Source organism: Apaloderma vittatum, unplaced genomic scaffold, assembly GCF_000703405.1.
Source record: "Apaloderma vittatum isolate BGI_N311 unplaced genomic scaffold, ASM70340v1 scaffold2345, whole genome shotgun sequence".
Classification (NCBI taxonomy): domain Eukaryota; kingdom Metazoa; phylum Chordata; class Aves; order Trogoniformes; family Trogonidae; genus Apaloderma; species Apaloderma vittatum.
The window spans coordinates 42,891-63,363 of NW_009716338.1; the positions used below are offsets into that span (position 1 = coordinate 42,891).

A 20,473-nucleotide genomic window follows, 5' to 3' on the forward strand; every position below is an offset into this window, starting at 1 on the left:
AAAGATGTGAAATACAGAGACTGCATCGTCTTGGTGAGCGTTAATGCTTCGCTCCACTCTTTTGGAGCTTTGTGTGAAGTCTTACTAGAAGAAACCTTTGTTCTGTTTCTAATTTTATGACAATATCTATTGCAAATACTATACATTTTTCTTTTCAAGTGCTTTTTTAGAAATAAAAAAAGTAACTATGACATTATCTATACATACATGCAAATTTCCTACCATTTAATTCAGGGCATTAGACAAGAAGTTATAAAAATAGCATGCACATGAAGTTAAACTCAGCACAAATTTCTGCTGGAATAGCTTAGAAGAAAATTATTTAACTCTCAGCTGTAAACTTTGGTATTCTCCCTGTGCTAGCAAATTTTCACAGTATTATATTTAATCTGTGAGCAATTTAAACATTACACTACACACTTTTCTGTCAGTCACTCTCTTAAGCATTTCTCTTTCCCAGGTAGGGATGGCACACACTTGTGGGATAGAAACCACTGATACTACAGTCCCTAAAATGATGGGCACCTAAGAAACAATATTATTTTTATTATCTTACAAATTAACCCCACACAATTATCAGGCTGAAGAAAGTGGAAAATTTATGGAATGTTTTTATCTAAATTGCTCATTAACTGAATGAATGACTCATCACTATTTTCTTTGATGGACAAGCTACCAATAGGCAGAAATATTTTTCATCATCTGAGTCAAGTTCAACTTCAAGATCTTAATATCTCACATTTTCCTCTCTGTTCCATTATGCTTAAATGTTGCAGGTATTTAGAATTTGTACTTCTCGATAAAGTGAAAATGGCTGTTTTTTTCTTTAATGAGAAAATAGACTCAAAGATGTTTTACTTTTTTTTTAATTTGAAAGAAAAACTGCACTGGATTTTTAAAAGAAAACTATGAAAATATATTCTTTCACTTCAGCTAAGTAAAAGCAACAAATGTACCTGACGGTATTTTTCACAATTTCTAGAATTGTTTCACCTCTGAAAAAACATGTTCCTTCAGGCTTGCCAGTTCCCTGCTGGAGTCAACACTGCCACTATGAAATAAATTAAAACTGAAGACTTGCTTGCTCTCCTGTACTTTTGGCTGTGGCCTGGGCCCAACAAGCATTGTTATTAAATTATTGCATATCTCTGTAGAGTGCCTCAAGATATCCTGGAGCAATGAGAGACCGTACAGTTACATTTTCCTGGCTATGTGCTGTTTTCTCATTTGATTTTCATTTGAGTACTACAGCATGTGAGTGAACTAGATGCTGATGACAGCAGTTTTACTAATGTACCTTGGAGAAATGCTGGATGATATGTGTCCAGCTCAAGGGGACTGGTCAGGGCAGCCCAATAAAATGGACTTGGATAAAACAGGTGTCCAGCCAGTGTCCACTGCCTGGCACCATCTCCAGCATCATGAAATGTGAAGACAGGACCGTGGAGAACATGAACATTCTTGAAAGAGCAAGACCAGCTGGACAAGTGGACCCAGCTTTTCCTCCAGCATGAGGAGAAGTCTCCTCCAAGATACAAACTACACTGGCAGGAACGAGGCTGAGATCTGATATTTTTCATGACTACTGAGGTCTTTAAGCCTTTGCCAGAACTTAAATCCAATAGAGAGAAAACCATAAGCAAGGCAGCAACGAAGTCAGATGGAGGAGAACAATTCATTCTTCTACATCAGGCAGTTTCACTCTAAAGTTCTGGAGATCTTCAGACCTCCTAATGCCTTGTGCAAATAAAAAGTCCTGGTCCAGAAAATATCTCTACTCAGCAACTTGCATTTAATAATTTCCACCAGGTATTTATGACTTCTTATAAAGGTCTTCTTCTCGTTCTTCTAAGAACAAATTGGTGAGGAATTCCTGCAACATGATTTCACATTACTTTTTCATCTTTGTCATTAATTTCCATTTTATCATTGAATGATTGCTAAAGAGTAACAACTCAATTCCAGTATTGCAGAAACAATGACTTTGTAAAAGATTTAGCGTCAATTAGTAATGCAGATGTAAAACTAGGAATTTTATGACATGAGTGATTTCCAAAGCTTCTTTTAAGTTACACACATGCAGAATTGATTCTTTTCCTCTGGTTACAGAGAAGTAAATTTCAATCATTCTGAGACGAAGGAGTGTACACTAAGAGTGATTCACATCTCTTACAAATAAATGACATGTAGAATTGTTTTCTACAAAAAGCTCAGTTCTGAGTAGAAGTGGGTTTTCTTGTCTGTAATTTTTCCATCTGTAGCTGTACTGGCAAAGAAGTTCAGGGGTCTGCAGTATTGCCACAGCAGCAGCATAATTCATACTGACACCACAGGAGCTGTGTCCTGGGCTGAGCAGAGGGCTTACCCCTATGCTTACCCCTATTCTAGATAGCTTTGCCTAACCTATATTCAGAATACCTGTCACAAGTTCCTAGCTTATTCACTGCAACTACTAGTGCCAAGATTAGTCCAAAAGATGTGGCTGAGATGTCTACATTAGGCTTTTAAACTGCACAGTTGGAATAAGGGCCTGTCATTCTAAAAGTTTAGGTTTTCATGCCTGGTCGAGATAAAGTGGATAAGCACTGCAAATCCTTGTCATGCCTCAGCCTGGTAAAGTACTGAAGGGCCATAACCTTGTCCCACCATGTCTCGAAATGGTTGCTATGATTTTTTAGAAGTGCACTCAGTTAAGGCTCACAGAAATGGGATTCCCTGCACCTAGCTTTAAACATTTTCCTGTAGATGCCTGGGGCAGAGGGAGTGACCTCAGGCTCCCTTTACAATCCGTGTATGATTTATCATCTCTCTTTTAGACGACAGTGGCAGGTTGGTGCTCTTGACCATGAAGAAAGGAAGGGCTGTTCCCTTTAGGATTTTTGAGGTGGAGAAATATTAATTTAGGAGATAGGAAATTCATATTAACCACCTCCCCCCCGCCTCCCCCAATCAGCTAATGTTTTACAGCATTGGGACATGTCAGAAAATCTACTCTTTCTGTCAGTGCAATGTAACCCACAGGAAAGGTGTGTTACCAGGCTCTCCAAAACAGGAGCTAGCTCTACCACAAAGATGCAGCTTTTTAAACATGCTCAGATTGTGTTTTTTCTTCTATTTCTATTATTGACCCAGTACCAATTATTTTAGGAAATCCATTCATTGTGTCAAGTATCTTCAGAAGAGAAGTACAAAGAAAAAATTGGTCTTAATACACTGAATATGTGGAAAATTTTCTGATTGTGGACTACAAAGCAGATTCTCCCTACAAGTAGTGAAACCTTATACTTAGAAAACCTAAACCTAGTAAACCACTGATGTTAGAAACAATCTTTGATAGGCAGAGAGAGAGCGTAGCTAGTCTAATATATCTTTCTACTTTCTGAAAAGCAGGGATTCAACTGAGATTACTACCTTTTTCTTGGCATTGATACACCCAGATATGCCATGGTAAAACGTTAGCAGAGATGCTCTATCTGAGACCCCAGGGCAGGTGTGACTGCAGGTTCTGCTTGGTGAAGATGAAGAGAAATAATCCAGCCTCCATAGGCATTGATAGAAGAAAAAATAACAGCAAGATTAAACTGCAGTAGTTTAGCCATTTATGATGATGAGGAGTGGGCTGTTTGGGAAGAATGTGAAATGTCTGTAGTGACAGGTTTTAAATAGACTTTAGACAAATCTGTGAGACAGGAGAAAGGTGCAGAAGACACCCTCAGGGCAGGGGTTGGACTAAGTAACCACCTGAGTTTCATTACAAGTTTTGTCTGATTTGATGACCAGGGCTGAGAATAACACGATTTTCATAGGATTGTAGGATTGTTTAAGTTAGAAAAGACCTTTGAGATCATTGAATCCATCCATTAACATAGGAATGCCAGGTCCACCATTAAACCGTGTCCCTGAGCACCACGACATCTGTGTGCCTTTTCAATACCTCAAGGGGTGGTGAAGCCATCACTTCCCTGGGCAGCCTGTTCCAGTGCTTGACAACCCTCTCAGTAAAGAACTTTCCTAGAGCATAACTTGTTTGGAAACAGTTTTGTTTTGTTTTCAAATACTTAGTAAGCTGTCAAAATGTGTCCTGTGTATCGAGTCCTGAGAGTCAATGAACTTTGATGTTTGGAGGAGAGGTACATTAAGTATGCAGAGGGCTTTATTTCACCGCAATACAGAATTTGCTATCTCAGTCAAGTTTAGCTTTTTCCTTTCATGCCTCAGTGCAGTGTTGCTAAAATGAAAATAAAGCAAGAGGATGACCTTACATTGCAGGCAGGGCTATGGGATCTGTAAACAGAATCTGCTCATAAGAAATATTATTAAGTGCTATCAAGCTTCTGACTGTCATAATAAATACATTCAGAGGCTTTTGAAGGGGCAGGGTAGGTGATCTGACTGGAATATGAAAAGAACTGTGGATGACAAGCTAAGTGAATAGAAAAAAGTCTAATGGATAGTGATGGAGCAATATGGTGTGGGTCACAGCTCAGGACCTTCACTGTTGATGAGCAGCAAAGCTGCTGGGAGAGATTTTGGAGGCATGGGGCAGTCCATTTTCTTGGCAGACATCTTGTCCCTGCTTGGCAGCAGTCACTAGTGGGGCATCCGCTAGGGCAGGCACCCATCTGACAATGCTTCCCAGTAACCATGGACTTAACACCCATCATGCACCCTGACACAATCGTTAAAAATTGAGATTCGCTGGGAACTGAAATTGGGTATTTGCCCATGCGACAATGTTCTGGAGTCACTGACTAAATAAGGTGTGAAATGAAAAGGCATATGCTATAAAAAAATTAACAGTAGTCTGTATAAAATTTTTACCTACACATTATGCTTCAAGATAGTGCAACACCTCTTTGGGAACAGGCAACATCCATGAATATTAGTAAAAAGTCAAGATGTTGATAAAGGTTTTTCCAAGAGCTACAGTTTCCAACACAAAAATATTTCAAGAGACAGTCAATAAAGAGTATATGATCTGACAGGGAGAAAAGCAAGAGAGATGCTATTTTTGTCTCTTGAGAGACTGGCTGTAATTACAACATTTGAGAAAAAAGCAGATTACTGGCTCATCTCTTTTCCCTCTGTAATGTTTCCGTCTTTTGACATTCTTTCTGACTCAGTAAAAAAAATCTGAAAAGCCTTCAACCGCTGTGGATTTTAGGATTAGAAAAGGAAAGGCTATTTTTGTTCAGCCTGAAGCCTATGGTAGGGAGAATTACCAAGAGCTCAGTAGACTGCCTTGGCAGGATAGGTAACCCTGCTCACAGCTACTAACGTGTTATGCTTCTTTTGGCACAAAGGCGAGCATCAGAAGATTCTTGGGGTATGATGTTGAGTTCAACACAGCATAAAACATACTCTTTAATTTAGTTTGTGCTCACACAACCTCTATTTCTTCCTCCAGCATAAATATCAGAGATAAACCTTTGGGCTGCTGTTTTCCATGGATTATCCATAGGCCAGTGGGCACCATAGACTGAGACAGCAAATGGTTAGGAAATAATAATTTTGTTATCTTATCCTCATTTCTCTTTTTTTGTGCTTGAACCAGGGGTGGACTGGGTGCTTTGGTACTTCAGCCAACTTCAGCAGCAATTAGAAAAGCTGGTGAAGATCATTACTATGATATATTAATGAAGCTAAAGACTGAACTTGAATGATCCAACTGAAGCACAACTTTGTCTGGAGAAATGAAGCTGTTTCTAACAGTATTTGTATTATTTTCCTTATTACACAAGTGTTAGCATCTCTGACTGGTTTGATATCTTCAAAAATGTTAATAGGACCTAGGACTCTGATGATGTCTCTGAACCTGAACAAATAGGTTTCTTTTGGTCAAAATAAACAGAAGGAAAGACAAGCCCTATTGGGTTAAACCAGAGATCCAGTTACCCCAGTTGCTTTTTCTGAAGTTGTCTAATAGTGGATGTTTAAAAGAAGCAGAAGAAACACAGTTCTTCCCATTTTATAACCTCTCTGTTTTTTGAAATTAACAATTAGCATGTCCTGAGCTACAGGAAAAAATTGCTTAAAGTTCTCATTGGATCCACTGATTGCTAACTTATCCAATTACTTTTTAAACTCATTTATTTTGTATACAATATCCTGTAATAATGAGCACCAGAATTTAATTATGCATTGTATGGAAGGATACTCTCAATTGCCTGGTTTAAACCTGAGACAGCAAGAAGATTTCACTGGAGCTCCCAAATTATGATTCACATTCCCTGTTTTTGTATCCATCCTGATTTGGTAGACTTGAATTTCACAATCATGCATTAGAGGAGTCCCAATGAAGAAAATTAAAAGTGATATAAATATTCTAAATAACATTTCAAAAAAATACTGAACTCATTATCTAGATGAGTTAACACACCCAAGTTTGCCTGGTAAAAGAGGAACTTTGGGAACTTCGAAAAGATTATCCTTCAGCTATCCCTGCTAATAGGTTTGTCAGCTGAGTGTCCTTAAACACCTTTTAGTGAGACACAAAAAGATGATAAAATACAAAGGCCACACCACCTGTAATACATTCTTTTCATTTATCTCCAGATCTGGGATTTAAAAATGAAGCCTAAAGAGATGAAAATGCATAAGGCTTTTAAAACCTGTAGAATCACCAGACAGTTCATATTTTAAAATCATGGTTATCTCAAAGGAATTTTTGGGACTATCTCTTGAAACCTTTGCTGTGGGTTACTGGCTCTTAAATATTGCTTCTATAGGAGAAGAGAGGAGTCAGAGTCAGCAAGATGATTGATGTAAAATTGCAACAGGATAAAGATTTTACCTGTGCAAAACCCTTCAAGAATTCTCTGTATTCAGTTAAATTTTGTTTAAAAATTCTTTTATGCATATCTCCTGGCCAAATTTAGAAATATCCCATGAAAGGCTTTCCTTCCAATTTCATCTTCAGAGTAAATTAAGACAATATCTCTTGCCTACATGGTCATGGATGGATGAGCACAAAGGTGCAAGCGGACACAGATAAGCTCATTCCTATCTGATGGGCCGAGGCCAATGGTATAAAGTTCAAAAGACCAAGTACAGGGTCCTACGCTTTGGCCACAACCACCCCTGCAGCACTGCCAACTGTGGGAGGAGTGGCTGGAGAGCAGCCCGGCAGAGAGGGACCTGGGAGTGCTGGGTGACAGCCGGTGGAACATGAGCCAGCAGTGTGCCCAGGTGGCCCGGAAGGCCAATGGCATCCTGGCCTGTGTCAGGAGCAGTGTGGCCAGCAGGAGCAGGGATGTCATTCTGCCCCTGGTGAGGCCTCAGCTCGAGCCCTGTGTGCAGCTCTGGGCCCCTCAATCCAAGAGAGACACTGAGGGGCTGGAGCGGGTCCAGAGGAGAGCAACGAGGCTGGGGAAGGGACTGGGGGGAAAGTCCTGTGAGGAGAGGCTGAGGGAGCTGGGGGTGTTCAGCTGGAGAAGAGGAGACTCAGGGGGGACCTCATCACTCTCTACAACTCCCTGAAGGGAAGGTGTAGTCAGGTGGGGTCAGGCTCTTCTCCTGGGCAACCAGTGACAGGACGAGAGGGCCCGGCCTGAAACTGCGTCAGAGGAGGTTTAGGTTGGGTCTCAGGAGCCCTTCCTCATGGAGAGGGTGCTCAGGCACTGGAATGCACTGCCCGGGGAAGTGGTGGAGTCACCGTCCCTGGAGGGGTTTAAGGAAAGGCTGGATGGGGCACTTAGTGCCCTGGTCTGGCCCATGTGGGGATGTTGGGACATACATAAGCTGGACTTGATGATCTCAGAGGTCTTTTCCAGCTTCAACAATTCTGTGATTCTGTGCATTACAGCTTGATTTCCAACAGAAGAGTTCTCCCGGCCTTACTGAAGCCATGTTTATCTGGACTGAATTTCTTGCAAATTAAAATAAATAAAGCATGCATTCTTAGACAGTTTGCACCACTTCTTTTTGAACACTAAAAGACTAGATGGAAATACTGATCCCTAAATTGCACATACATATATGTCTACTCAAACATCTCATTGTATGTGTTGATGCCTAATTTAACAGTAAATCCTTTTCCCCTTTATGCTCTTTCAAACACAAGCCTACATTATCTTTTCCCCAAAAGCTTGAAATTGTGGCATTTTTAAAAATTGTTTTTTAATAGGCAAAAGCAAATTTTAGCAAATTCTAACAATAGAAAGTGTGCTCCCAATGAGTACAACGGCCTTGGTCTATAATTAAGCAATTTCCTAAACACTGAAACAAACATTGACATGAGCAGCTGGAAGATTAATGTTACATTGATGACAAAAATGGAAAAACAATTTGGGGAATCAAGAGGTAATTAAATTCTTGACAGACTCTCTTGAATAAGGACCATTAGTTATATGAATGAATTATTCCCCGGAGGCTTTGATTATATACAGGAAATAGACATTTAACAAGTGATTTCATTGGCGGTATAAAGCTTTTTATCTCCCAAAATAAATGGCAACATTAGTTTATATGGTTGCAGAAAGGGGTCATTTCAAACTGAAAAATGGAGTTCTGACTCCTGAAGAAATGCCATGAGATGAATATGTCCTTTCACAGTGAATTTTATTATATATTTTAAACCAAGTAATCGGCATGCGCAAATAATATGCAGAGGCTGAGCGTCTGATTTCATGTACCTTATAAATCTGGAAAACTGGCTTCAGTTATGCAATTATTCTGCATTTGCATTGAACTCAGGAACTGTTCTGTAGAGCAGCAACAGGGAAGTATTTGCAAGTCTGAAATATTATTTTGCTGGCATGTAGAGGCTTGAGACCCACTGTGCTAGGAGCTCACGTATATAGCAAGAAGAACTTTTACCCAGCTACTCTATCTGAGTAAAAGGACAGAATCAACTGGAATAAAAGAAGTGTTGCTGTCCTATTGCAGAGGAAAACTGAAGCAAGAAGAGAATTGCACACTAGGCAGAGAAGCACAGAAACAGCAGGTCTGGAAGGCAGCTGCTGAAGCACTTGTTTTTGTCCACTGCAAGCACCTACCTACGACTATGTCCTCTTACCACCCAGTTTTGGCCCTACTCTGTGATTTTTTTCAGCCAAACAGGACTTTCTGATGATGGTTTCTGAAGCTCTGTCTCTTGGTGTGCTCACAGAAGCCCTCAGCTGTAGACCCCATGCATGCCAGCGGGACTGTTTTCAAAACTGCAATCATAATGCCAAGTATTTTCTACTGCTACAAAAGCAAGGTACGCTTACAGCTAGGATTGTGGGAATTTCACATGCTAGAGCTATCGCTAGCCAGATGGCAACATATGGGGTATGAGCCATCAGGCTAGTGAGAACTGCTGACTGCTGGGCACAACAAAGCGATGCTGCAAAGCGGTAACACTCTCCCTTGTATTTAGCATTGCTGGAAGGGAACTTGCACTTTTGGTGCTCTCTGGCCCATTGTGTGAACGTGTGAAACACACCCGTGTTCAAAGTCTGTCACAACTGTCCAAGCAGAATGTTCAAAACTCAAATTTTGCATCCAGGAGTTTTCAACATTCAGCGGTTTGTTAGAGGTTTAACAGCTTTTGAAGCCAGGGAATTTATGGTTCTTGCTCTTTCGTTAAACAACTATCCATCTGAATTATCTTGTAAAGTCTTTTCTTCTCTCTTCATCATTTAACTAAAACCACGACTATCAGAGAATGATCTTTATTTTCTTAGTATCTTCCAGTTAGGAGGCATTGTCAGTCAGTATTATTATAAAAAGAATATTTAGTTATTTCAGAGATGATATCATCCCATACTCCTGTCGCTATTTGACTGTACTCCAGGTCTTGGTTGCAACAGTGTAAATATTATGTTGCTAAAATTTTCTCTACTCTGAAATGTATATAGCAATTATAAAGTGCAATTTCAAAAGCTTTCACTATTTACGTACCCCTTTTGCATCAATTACACCAGGTTTCGCGTTGAATTTCACCGTCTTCAAACGTGCACGCTCCTTTCTTTCAACTCTGGGGGAAAAACACAAATAAACACATTGATTATAGCAGCATTTCATACAATATGTTTGATATCTGATCTCCCAAGACCATTGGTGGCTTACTATGCAAATACTGAGCATTTAAAGCCAATTTTATAAATTAGAAAGAGAGAGGTGTCAGGTCACATCCTCAACCAAACAGCCGTTTTCTGGTAAACATATTCAAGGAGACTTGGTTATCCTTCACTAGCAGAACAGCCCTTCCTCCCAGTACACATGTGAACGTGGTAAAAGAACTTTAAGGCAGATTTACCCTCTTCAATTTAATTTAAGATGAACAAAAGTCAGGCAAGATTTAAGATTCCTCCTAAGAGGAATGAAACACAGAGAATAAGTTGTTCAGCTTGGTGCTTTCAGATGCATAGTTTATAATGGAACAAATTTCATAGAATCATTTAGGTTGGAAAAGACCTTTAAGATCGAGTCCAAATGCAAATCTAACACTGACAAGTTGACCACTAAAGCATGTCTCTAAGCACCACATCTAAATGTCTTTTAAATAGCTCCAGGAATGGTGACTCCACCACTTCTCTGGGCAGCCTGTTCCCATGCTCGACAACCCTTTCAGTGAAGACCCTCTGTATGAACAGGCACCTTTATATCTTCCTCTAGAGGGAACTTTGCTTCTTAACTTACATAAATGATGAACTTTTAGATCATCCAAATGAGGTAAGGAGAATCTGACCACTTCTGAATCTATTTTCAACAGCCTCCCCCCCCATGGTTTTGGAGTCATGAACTGCTTAAAAAACACCTTAAAATACATTGAAATTAGCTTTAAAAACCTTACAAAACCACATGTGACACACAGCAATTCTGAATGGTTTCTAAGCTCATGGCAAATGCAAAGCAAAGAGAATGAAGTTTCACCTGACAGGTTGAGAAGGTGTAAGAAATTGCAGTTATTGGAAAGGAATCTTGTTCCTTTCCCCTGGCACTGGTCCCATTTCTCATTGCTCCCAGCAGCGCTCTTCATTGCTGCCTTCTCTGCAGCAGAAAACTAACTGAGTAATAAAAGTTAATAGGTTGTAATGCTTTTAAAGAGTTAATCATCTTACTGAGACGATCCAGCAGCTTGTCTGGCTGGGACAGACTGAGAGAAAGGAAAGGGAAGCTGCTTTCCCTTGTGCTTCAGAGCAACCTTTGCCTTGAATCTCAAAGAAAAACAGAACTTCTTACTAACCTGAGGGAGGTACCTAGAAGCTTTCTAAGGACCAATGTGTTATTGGGCAATCCTTAACAAATGTTTTAGGTTTTTTAAGTTTTCTCAAATTTCCTCAAACCCATAAGTCAGCATTCACCATGCACGTGCATGTGGTCTGCCCATAGCTTTGCAGAGCCGTTTGAACATGATCACTGTTCAAATCTTAGGTTCTACCACATTGACCTTAAAACGCAACAAATTTTTAAGCGTCTCACTTTCAGCTCAGTCATAGTAAATTTGAAAATGCCATAACTGGAAAGTTTTTCTTGTTTTTAAGACCTTATTTACAAATTCATTTCAAATTTATTGTCTGAAAGATGAAGATATTCTACTTGTTACAATATTCAAGTGCAAAGAAACTGTCCTGAGGCTTTGATTACTTAGAACTTTACAGTTTTGTCAGAAAGAGCATTTCTGAGGAGAAATGCTCAGGGACAGAAGAGCTATTTTCAGCCAGTCTAAATGGCTGTGAATTAGGTGGGTGATCTTACTTAAATCATGCCCTCCATAAACATCTGCAAGCAAACAGAATGTAAAGAGTTTGTTTTTCTGACTCATTTCAGTGAAGACCTCATTGTAAGTGAGTGAGTTTGGGAAATGAAGATGGGTGGATTCACACTACCAAATAATGTGGCCAAATAGTAGAAGACACAAACTATATGTTTCAGGGTTTTTTTCCTTTGGATTAGTTCTAGTCTGGCCCCATGAACCAATCACTCCTCACTAGGTGGATGCATTGGGTGAGCTGATCTTCAAAACCAGTTTAATACAAACAAATCTAGTACGCCTTCACTCAGTTTGCCCCATGAGATGAACTAAAAGTGCAGAAAGGAAGGGCAAAGAGGACATTTGCTTTGAAAACTCAATCCTGGTCTGAAAAAACAGAGCATACATGCCCTGTGAGCCCAATTCCTTGGACCTGAGAGCCCAGGCTGCACTGTGATATGTCCCAAAACCTGGCTTAGTCTGTACAGTTCTGGTATTCATATATTTAAAGAAAATTGAAAGACTCCAGTGAAAAGTCTCAAAAGATATTTGATCCTGATATCCAGAGTTTCAGTAAACACAGCTTGAGAGAGAAGTTATGTTGTATATGAAATGACTTCAGAGTGAGAAAATACTGAGATTTAAAAATGCTCTTTGGGTGAGAAACATATCAAAATCATTGGCAACGAGCTGATGCCAGACAAATTAGTTCTAAAGAAAACACAGGCTTGCTTTTTAGTGCTTAATATGTTTAGCCACCAAAATGATACAGAAGAGGAACATATGACATCTCAATCTATTTGTATCTTAGAATCAAGACCAGAAAAACACAAGTTACAGTCTTCTATAGAGGAGAAATAGAGACTCACATGACATTTATGAAGCACCCTGCACTAGATAATTCAGTGTTTCTGTTTCTAAATATTATGTATCAATATCCTGAACTTGCATTATTCAATGAATGATCATTATTTTAAAAACATGTAAGTAAAAATCTATTAACATGCTGAAATATATGTGGTAAATATTCTGATTGTCAGAAAACTGTATACCCTTAGTATATTTGGAAAGTTCACCACTACTACAAGGTTTACCTATGTTATATATTTAAACTTTTAATCCCATATGCCAGGAATTTTAAAAAGTATCTAAGAAGGGGTGAGCTCTCCTCTAAACAAAATCAACCCCCAGGAAAACCAGGTACAGAGAGAGAAATCTAAAGCAATGAAGAAGCTATTTATGTCCTTACCTTCACTAATACCTTCATTACTGTACAAGAGACTTTTAGTAGCTTTGCAAAGTCATCTACTGGCCCAAGCCAAAAAAATCTGACCATCTACCTACAGTTGAAACAGTAACTCTATTTGTCTAAGATTAGGAATGGCTCTAGGAAACCTAAGATGAATCTTGCAAAGCTAGCTTATAAGAGCTTGATATTTTGTTTTTATTAGACCGAAAATAGGTGGGAGAAAAGTGAGATTTATTTTATCCTCCAAACTGGTGCACTTATGACCTTTTTCCTGACTTTTGCAGTTTCACACAAATGACGTTAGAATACATTTCTACAAATCTCCTGGCTTCTGAGTCTGGATAGTAAAAATATGTAGTTTCTAATAATTATTTTAAAAACCACAAATCCTAGTCTTTCAATAACATCATAGTTAACCCACCATGTTTCCTTCTGTCTGGGTGGGCTTGTATGTTTCCTACTGAAACACAGTGAATGTTGGTTACTACAGTTACAGTTTAAATTTAGAATAAATGCATTTCTGTGTAAGTGTGGAATATTTGCATTGAAACAGCTCAAATGCAGCTTTCAAAATAAATCTATGCTATTAAAAACACATGAACAGCCTCAAACTTAAACTAGCAGATGAAGTCCCTTGGTAGTACCGGTAAGAAATGAAGACTTGAGGCTGTGTAATTGCCTAAATAAGATGGATGCCTTCTGAGAAAATAATTAGCTCAAATGAACACAGTTTTCTACTTATTAATCCATGTTAACATTTAAACTCATCCCAGTCCTGTCTAACTTCCTAAAACATCTCATTTTAACTTCATTTCGTGTTCACTGTGTAAAGACATTTGGAAATTAACCCTGAGGAGTGGATCTTATTTATAAATTTCATCATAATTGCATTAGCAGCCATGAAGGCATCACTGCTTTCTACAGGCACAGCAGACAGATGAGGAGTTGCGTAAGCATTCTGCATTGCTTTGAGAAGTAAATAAGTAATGTCATTAAGAGCCATTAATCCTCCAGGCAAACATACCAACAACATTCATACTTGCTCAGCATGCCTGCTGAATATTACAAATATTTCATTATCTGGTGCTGTATTATGGATAGAACAGAAAGTTCCCTCCCATTACAATTTTCCTGACACCTTCTACAATAAAACTGTTCCCAGTTACTTATAATTTAGCTGAACTCTCAAATTCCAAGTTGAAATTTCATGTGTCTCAAGGTCATTATATTACTGCTGCTGCCCAAAGTGTCAGTGAAATGGGTTGGCTCTCAGAGAAAGGCTGGGATAAAATAAATGGTTTTGCTCAGTTTATAATATACTTTTCAAGCACTTCAGCTCAGGTGCCTTCATGTCTTGGGTCTTGGACTTGAAATGTGGCAGTAGGTTGCTCTGGTGTCAGGAATATATCTCTCTTTTTCCTGAAGGAATCAATGCAGTATTCAAATGTCTGAACAGCTTTGGTTGTCACATGCTCTGGAGAACTTTGTTAGAATTGAGCTCCAAAAGTTTAGTCTTTGTTGAGGTGGTCAGAGTGCAGGACTGCGGCGATATAAGATGTTCCCATAATTTCTCATCTGAGCTACAGGGACATTTTGGCCATAGACAGAGTGAAAAATCGAACTAAAATGAAGATAAAAAGTATCAAATATCAGTTCTTTTAGCATCATTGATTTAGCTCTTAGAAAATACATTTTTTTAAAGGAACACTTATTGTCGTAGTTGGAGCCTGCCCCACTGGGAATAAGAGCTACTCAGGCATTCACTTATCTCCCATCACTGTCTCCTTAGGGATGGAGAGGGAAAATGTTGAACAGAAGAGGCTCAATGTTTGAGATTAGGATAGGGATTGTTTGTTCATCACTTACGGTCATGGGCAAAAACCGGAGTAGACTTGGGGAGAAAGCATAAATTTAATTTACCACCACAAGTTATCAACTAAATCAGAATAGGATAGTGAGAGAAAAAAAAATACAAATAGATCTTAAAAGTACTTCTCCCAGTCCTTCCTTCTTTCCATACGCCTTCTCCCCTCTGTTGGTGCAGGGGCATAGGGAGCACAGTCGGGCCGTTGTCCATGGCAATCTGTCCTCTTCAGGAAGAGGGCTCCTCACAGTCTTCCCCTGATGCCATGTGGTGTCCCTCTCATGGGAGACAATCCTCCTTCTCCACATGAGTGCTTCCCACCAGTGTGGGATGTACCGGTCCACTTCAGGGTCCTCTGCTCCAGTGCTGGTCCCCCTCAATGTCACGGTTCGCTTTGGCTGCATCCTCTGCTCCTACGTGGTCTCTCTCTCCGCTGGCATGGGGTTCTCCACATGCTACTACATCCTGGATGTTTTGCCACCAAAGATCTCCTGTCTGTAGGCTCTAAAAGTCCTATCTCAGCATGAGCTCAGGGAGATCTCTGCTCTGGTGCCCTTCTTCCTTTTCTTCTTCCTCATAGATCCTGGTGACTGCATGGTTTCTCTCTTCACCTCCCCCTCTTCTCCAAAACAAACAGCTCCCCAATGCAAAAGACAGGACAAGGAAACAAAGAACCTGGCCCAACAGGTTTCTCCTCTTAAATACCGTGATCCCAGAGGTGGCTCTGACTTTTACTTGGGCTGGGGAAGGCTCTGGAAGTTTCGGAAGGAGCCACCCCCACAGCCCTCCTCCTGCTACCAAAAACCCCACCGTGCACAAATCTGTGGCACTTATTCAAGCACTTTCAGCACAGTTTTGAGTCTTCAGTTCTGTAATTGCTATATTTAAGGAAAAATAAACTTGACTAGCTTTTTTCCCCAAGAAAAAGGGAATTTGGGCACAAGGGGGTTTTTGCAGCAGCTGACGATGTGAATACCTAAATAGCATATGAGTGTAAAATCCTTACATTGCTTTAGTTGACAGCAGATCTACCATCTCTTGGACAACATTTTGATCAATCTGCTGAGGAAATTGTTTTTAATGGAAGAAATGTTTCACTTCACAGTATATCCATTTTTCATTCACCACTGCTGCACAGAGCAGGGCTATGGGGAGTTGTGCAAAAAAATAAAGTGCAGGGGGAGAATTCCTATCTGCCACATTTGCAGAGGCCTGAATTTGCAACCTGGACTTGCCTGATGTACGCATTGCTCCTGTGTCCCTTTCTAATTACATATCTGCTCAATAGAGCTACACATAAGAGACAAGGAAAGCAGAGATACCATTTCCAAAACTACTTCATGGCTCAAGTCCCATTATCAGAAGTGCCTGAGGGCCACTGGAAGTCAATGAGATTTCAGCAAGTGTTCAAAGATCCCTACATTCAGCCTTCAAATGTGAATTGGGAGCTGAAAAGCTGAAAACTGATGAGTGACATCCTCATCAGTTGTGCCAGTGTCGCCTAGCACAGCTGATGGGATGTCACCTCCAGCTTTCCACCTGCTCTCCGAGTATAGCTCCCTGTAGAAACCCTGCTGTGTACAGGGAAACGGTCTAAGACTCTCTGAGATTTTGGACAGCTTGAATTTATTCTGTATACATGAAACTGTTCTTGGTAATAGACACCTCATGGCCCTTTTCTCAAAAATAGGATTCATTCTCTTCTTCCCAGGTAAAGCTAAAGAATTGGAGAGGTACATTGAAAGTATACCTCAGTCGTCAGTGTTTCCTCATGAGCAAGTTCAAGACTTCGCTTCTTTGGGATGCTGTTCTCTTCTTACTCCTCTTCTGAGGAACTTATTACTGGGACGCAACACTCACTGCACTGCAATGTATCTCTGCTTTTGTATTTCTGGGCACATGCAGATGCTGAAAATGGGCCTCTGCGACTTTTCAAAATGCGACTATCTTTTTTTTTGTGTGCACTGCAAACAAGAAGAAATCAAGCATAACTCAAACAGACATGAACTGTGATCTTCCACTGTCGGGGGTTAATGGACCACCGAGAATTTTCTAAAAGCACTAATCAGTCTTCACAGCAGAAATGTAAAATACCAAGTGAGATATGCTTTAATCTTCAATAACAGTGTTCATCGCTGATGTAGAATACAGATGCAAATTGCAAGCTGGTGTCAAGAATAAATAAAATGGTTACAGTAGCTTAATTTGCACAGATTTGGCACTGAGGTGTTCTGAAGAATGAAAGTTATTTCCAAATCCAGCATGAGAACTGTAGTAAGAAGAGTTATCAAACAGAATACAACATAAAACAGGTACTGCAAAGACCATACTACATTTTATATCTTTATTAATGTGTTTCTTCTTATCTTGCTTCATCATTTCCAGGTCACACAAAGAATCACAGAATCACAGAATCAGAGAATGTTAGGGGTTGGAAGGGACCTCGAGAGATCATCTAGTCCCTGCCAAAGTCATCTGCATTGTATTTGTTTTGCCTGCCCATGAAGTTGAATTATAAGTGCAAATATGTATTACTATTTATAGTCCAGATATGTGGACTCTGTCCATAGTTTGTTGCTTCCATCCTCCACAGGGCTTAATCTTTCTTACGCGAGGTCTGATCTTACCAATAGATACCCACTCTCAAAATTGTCTTTGAACTTTTCTGAATTTGTATTTTTGCCACAGAACATGTATGTTTCAGTAGGAGAGAATGTGCTCTCATTCTGCTTTCCATCTTCAGTGACTCACTTACAGAAAGCAGCTCAGCATCTGGTCAATATTTTATGAAAAGAGTAGACCTAATGCCATTAGGAAGTGAATTCTCATAAAATTGTAGAACCTTACTGTTTTTAAAAGCCCTGGGCTGTTTTCCTTCAGTATAAAAGTTTCCCATCATTGCAAGAGACTAAGAGGTTTATACATACACATACATATCAATTTTATTGCATATTTATTTTTTACAATTTGATTAGTTAATATAGTCAGGTAACTTATTTTAGACAAAGCTTACATGATTATGCTACACTAAAAAGTTTTATCATTTAAGGATTAAAGTCTTGAGAGATGTTTAGAAAGGTAGACAATTTATAGGAAACCATTAAAAATAAAACTCATTTGAGTGGATAACCATGCCCTTCCACCAAGTTGAGCAGCATAACAAATTTGAGTTGGCTTTTTGCCCACAGGGACTTCTGTGCTGGGAAAACCTCTTGTTCCTTGCCCTTAAATGTTTGTGAAACATTGTTTTTTATGTACTTTTCCTCCCACTTTGCTCTGAAAGGAGAGCGAGGTTATATGTATTTGTGGGGAGAATGTTGTCTATTTGAGAACGCAGATATCAGGCTGGTACCATCATACACCTTAGGCTGGTAATAATAGAGATACAAATTGCATAACGCTTTTCAGTCAGTTGCACTTAAACTATCTGAAAATGGGTAGCTTGGAATGATGTCCAGTGTGTGAGCAGTTTTGTGGCTGTATATGTTAAAGACAATAGAAAGATTAGTGTAAATATTGCAGAGTTTTAGGACCAAGCCCTCGTTGGCTACAGTGGGAGCAATGGTGAGAATGGTGAGAAATTATACTTGGCCATTCTGGGGCGATCTTTGTGAAATTGCAGACAAAATTCCTTTCAGACCCACAGACCCAGGTCAAGCAGATATAGACATGTTGTTCATGAAGTGGGAGGCTGCTGTTGTGTGGGACTTGCAATGTAGGAGCTTTTCTGCGTGCAGAGACTCACCAAAGAAAGAGTGAAAAGAACTGGAGCTGCAAAATAAATACTATAGAAAATTAAAATCTCTTTATTACTGAACTATAGCATCTGACTAGGAATTTAACACACTAACTTAGGCACATTAGTTTCATGCTTGTTGTTGATTTGGTTTAATTAATGTGAGTGTTTCCATGGGGAGAGTCTTGGACATAGGCTGCTCAGCCTGCTGCTGAAGTTGTTTTGTCTGTCTTGTCAATAAGAAGGACAATGAGACAAATAAAAATTCTTCTGATCAAAAACCCAATACATGTAGAAATTCTAATCTAAGTCTATACATATAGATGTAACAAAAATCTAGTGTAAATCTAATTCTGTGATCACTTTAGTATAAAACCGTAATTTTTGATGATAGGGGAGCAATTCACATGCATAAACAAAGTGTACAGACACTAGCACTGGCTGCTTGACACATTGGTATGGGACTGCTAGTTACATCCCTATACCTTGGGGACCCTGCCCGCTATAAAAACCATGCCCTGCTCTCCCCTTAGCCAGAGCTTGGATAAATCTTTCTGGTGGACATGGAACCAAGGGAAATTTGCTCTGCAATACTAATTCGTTAATATTATATAATAACAACTATTTGGTGCCTGTTAAGCCACTACTGAAGTGGTTTTCAGCATCTTATGCTGAAGTCCTACTGTTTCCCAAATCATTATTCTGTAGTATCACAACACTCTTATAGTATTATGTTTGGTTCTTACCGAACTGGCTACTCAGTCCCATAGTCGAGAGCAACAGCTGTAATCAGACAATAAATACAAACTGACAAATGGACAAAATGTTCTTTTCAGACGTAGAAAGGGTCACAATAATATTTTAGCATCACAGGCTACTGAGCATTTAGTTTTCTTTAATCCCCACTGATGTCCCCACTTCACTGGTTCATGCAATTTGGAACTTGCACAGGTCAGGGGAGAAACACGGGGCCACCCTCACTTCTTTGTGCTGCCTCTTTCTGTAACGCTCCTCTAGCTCCTGTGCTACCCTCCAAAACTCCCTCTTAAAGCCTGACTTTACAATTTAATGATCAACGAGGCAAAAAGTCCACATACTGGCAGCAGCAGGGAGATCTAATGACAAATAGGTTTCAAACTCTATTGAATCACTAAGAGGTAAAGTCTGGTAATGTATCCAGCATCTTTTTCATGACATCACTGGAGAGAATGAGTGAGAGATCCCCTATTATTATAAATTAAGGGTTTTTTTCTGGTATATCACATATATAATAGAGAAGAAGTGCATGGGTTCTTGATTTACTGTTTAAACTTTCTCTTACCAGCTCATGCTAAAATGTCACTGTGTGAAGGTCTCTTCTATAAAAAGATGTAAAAAATGTAAAACTAAATACTTAGAAAATAATTAGCATTGTACATATCCTTAAAGAAACAATATAAGGTGCCTGTTCTGGCTTTGTGTGTATATATAGACATATTTGTAAGCATATACACTATTTGTATGTATATACACCATACTAAAATTGAAGTGGCCACGGGTTTTCAGAGCTATACCATAATAACTTCGCTTATGAAAAGAGCAGTAATTGTATATTAGCTGTTCCTGGGCGGATAGCTGAAAGAATCACCCTGGCCTTAATAAACCCTGGATCTGTGTAGCTTCTGTCTGACCCAAAGTGCAAAAAATGTTACTGTCCCACAGGATAGTATTCCTGCATAAATACATAGGAAGAAGGGCTTCAAACACAACACCAAAACCAAACTCCACCAAACCAACTCCTGTAAAAAAACCAGATCCTAAATAAAAGGAACAGAAATGAATGGAGGATTGAAAAGTACAAGAGAAATACAAAATCTCTTCAACCTACAACACCATAGGAACCAGGGCTTGAAGGACAGGTCACAGCTTGAGAAAGAGCTACAGATGCTCTCTTCCTCTTGTTCT

The 20,473-nt window shown here is 39.5% G+C and overlaps 1 protein-coding gene across 1 annotated transcript in view; it reads right to left on the minus strand.

The window, feature by feature from the left end:
- DLG2 (discs, large homolog 2 (Drosophila)) overlaps window positions 1–20,473 on the minus strand; it is a 91,604-nt gene that overhangs the window by 31,879 nt on the left and 39,252 nt on the right. The window contains exon 3 of the mRNA XM_009869480.1: window positions 9,886–9,961. Coding sequence (XP_009867782.1) covers window positions 9,886–9,961 — 76 coding nt within the window. The remainder of the gene's footprint in view (window positions 1–9,885; window positions 9,962–20,473) is intronic.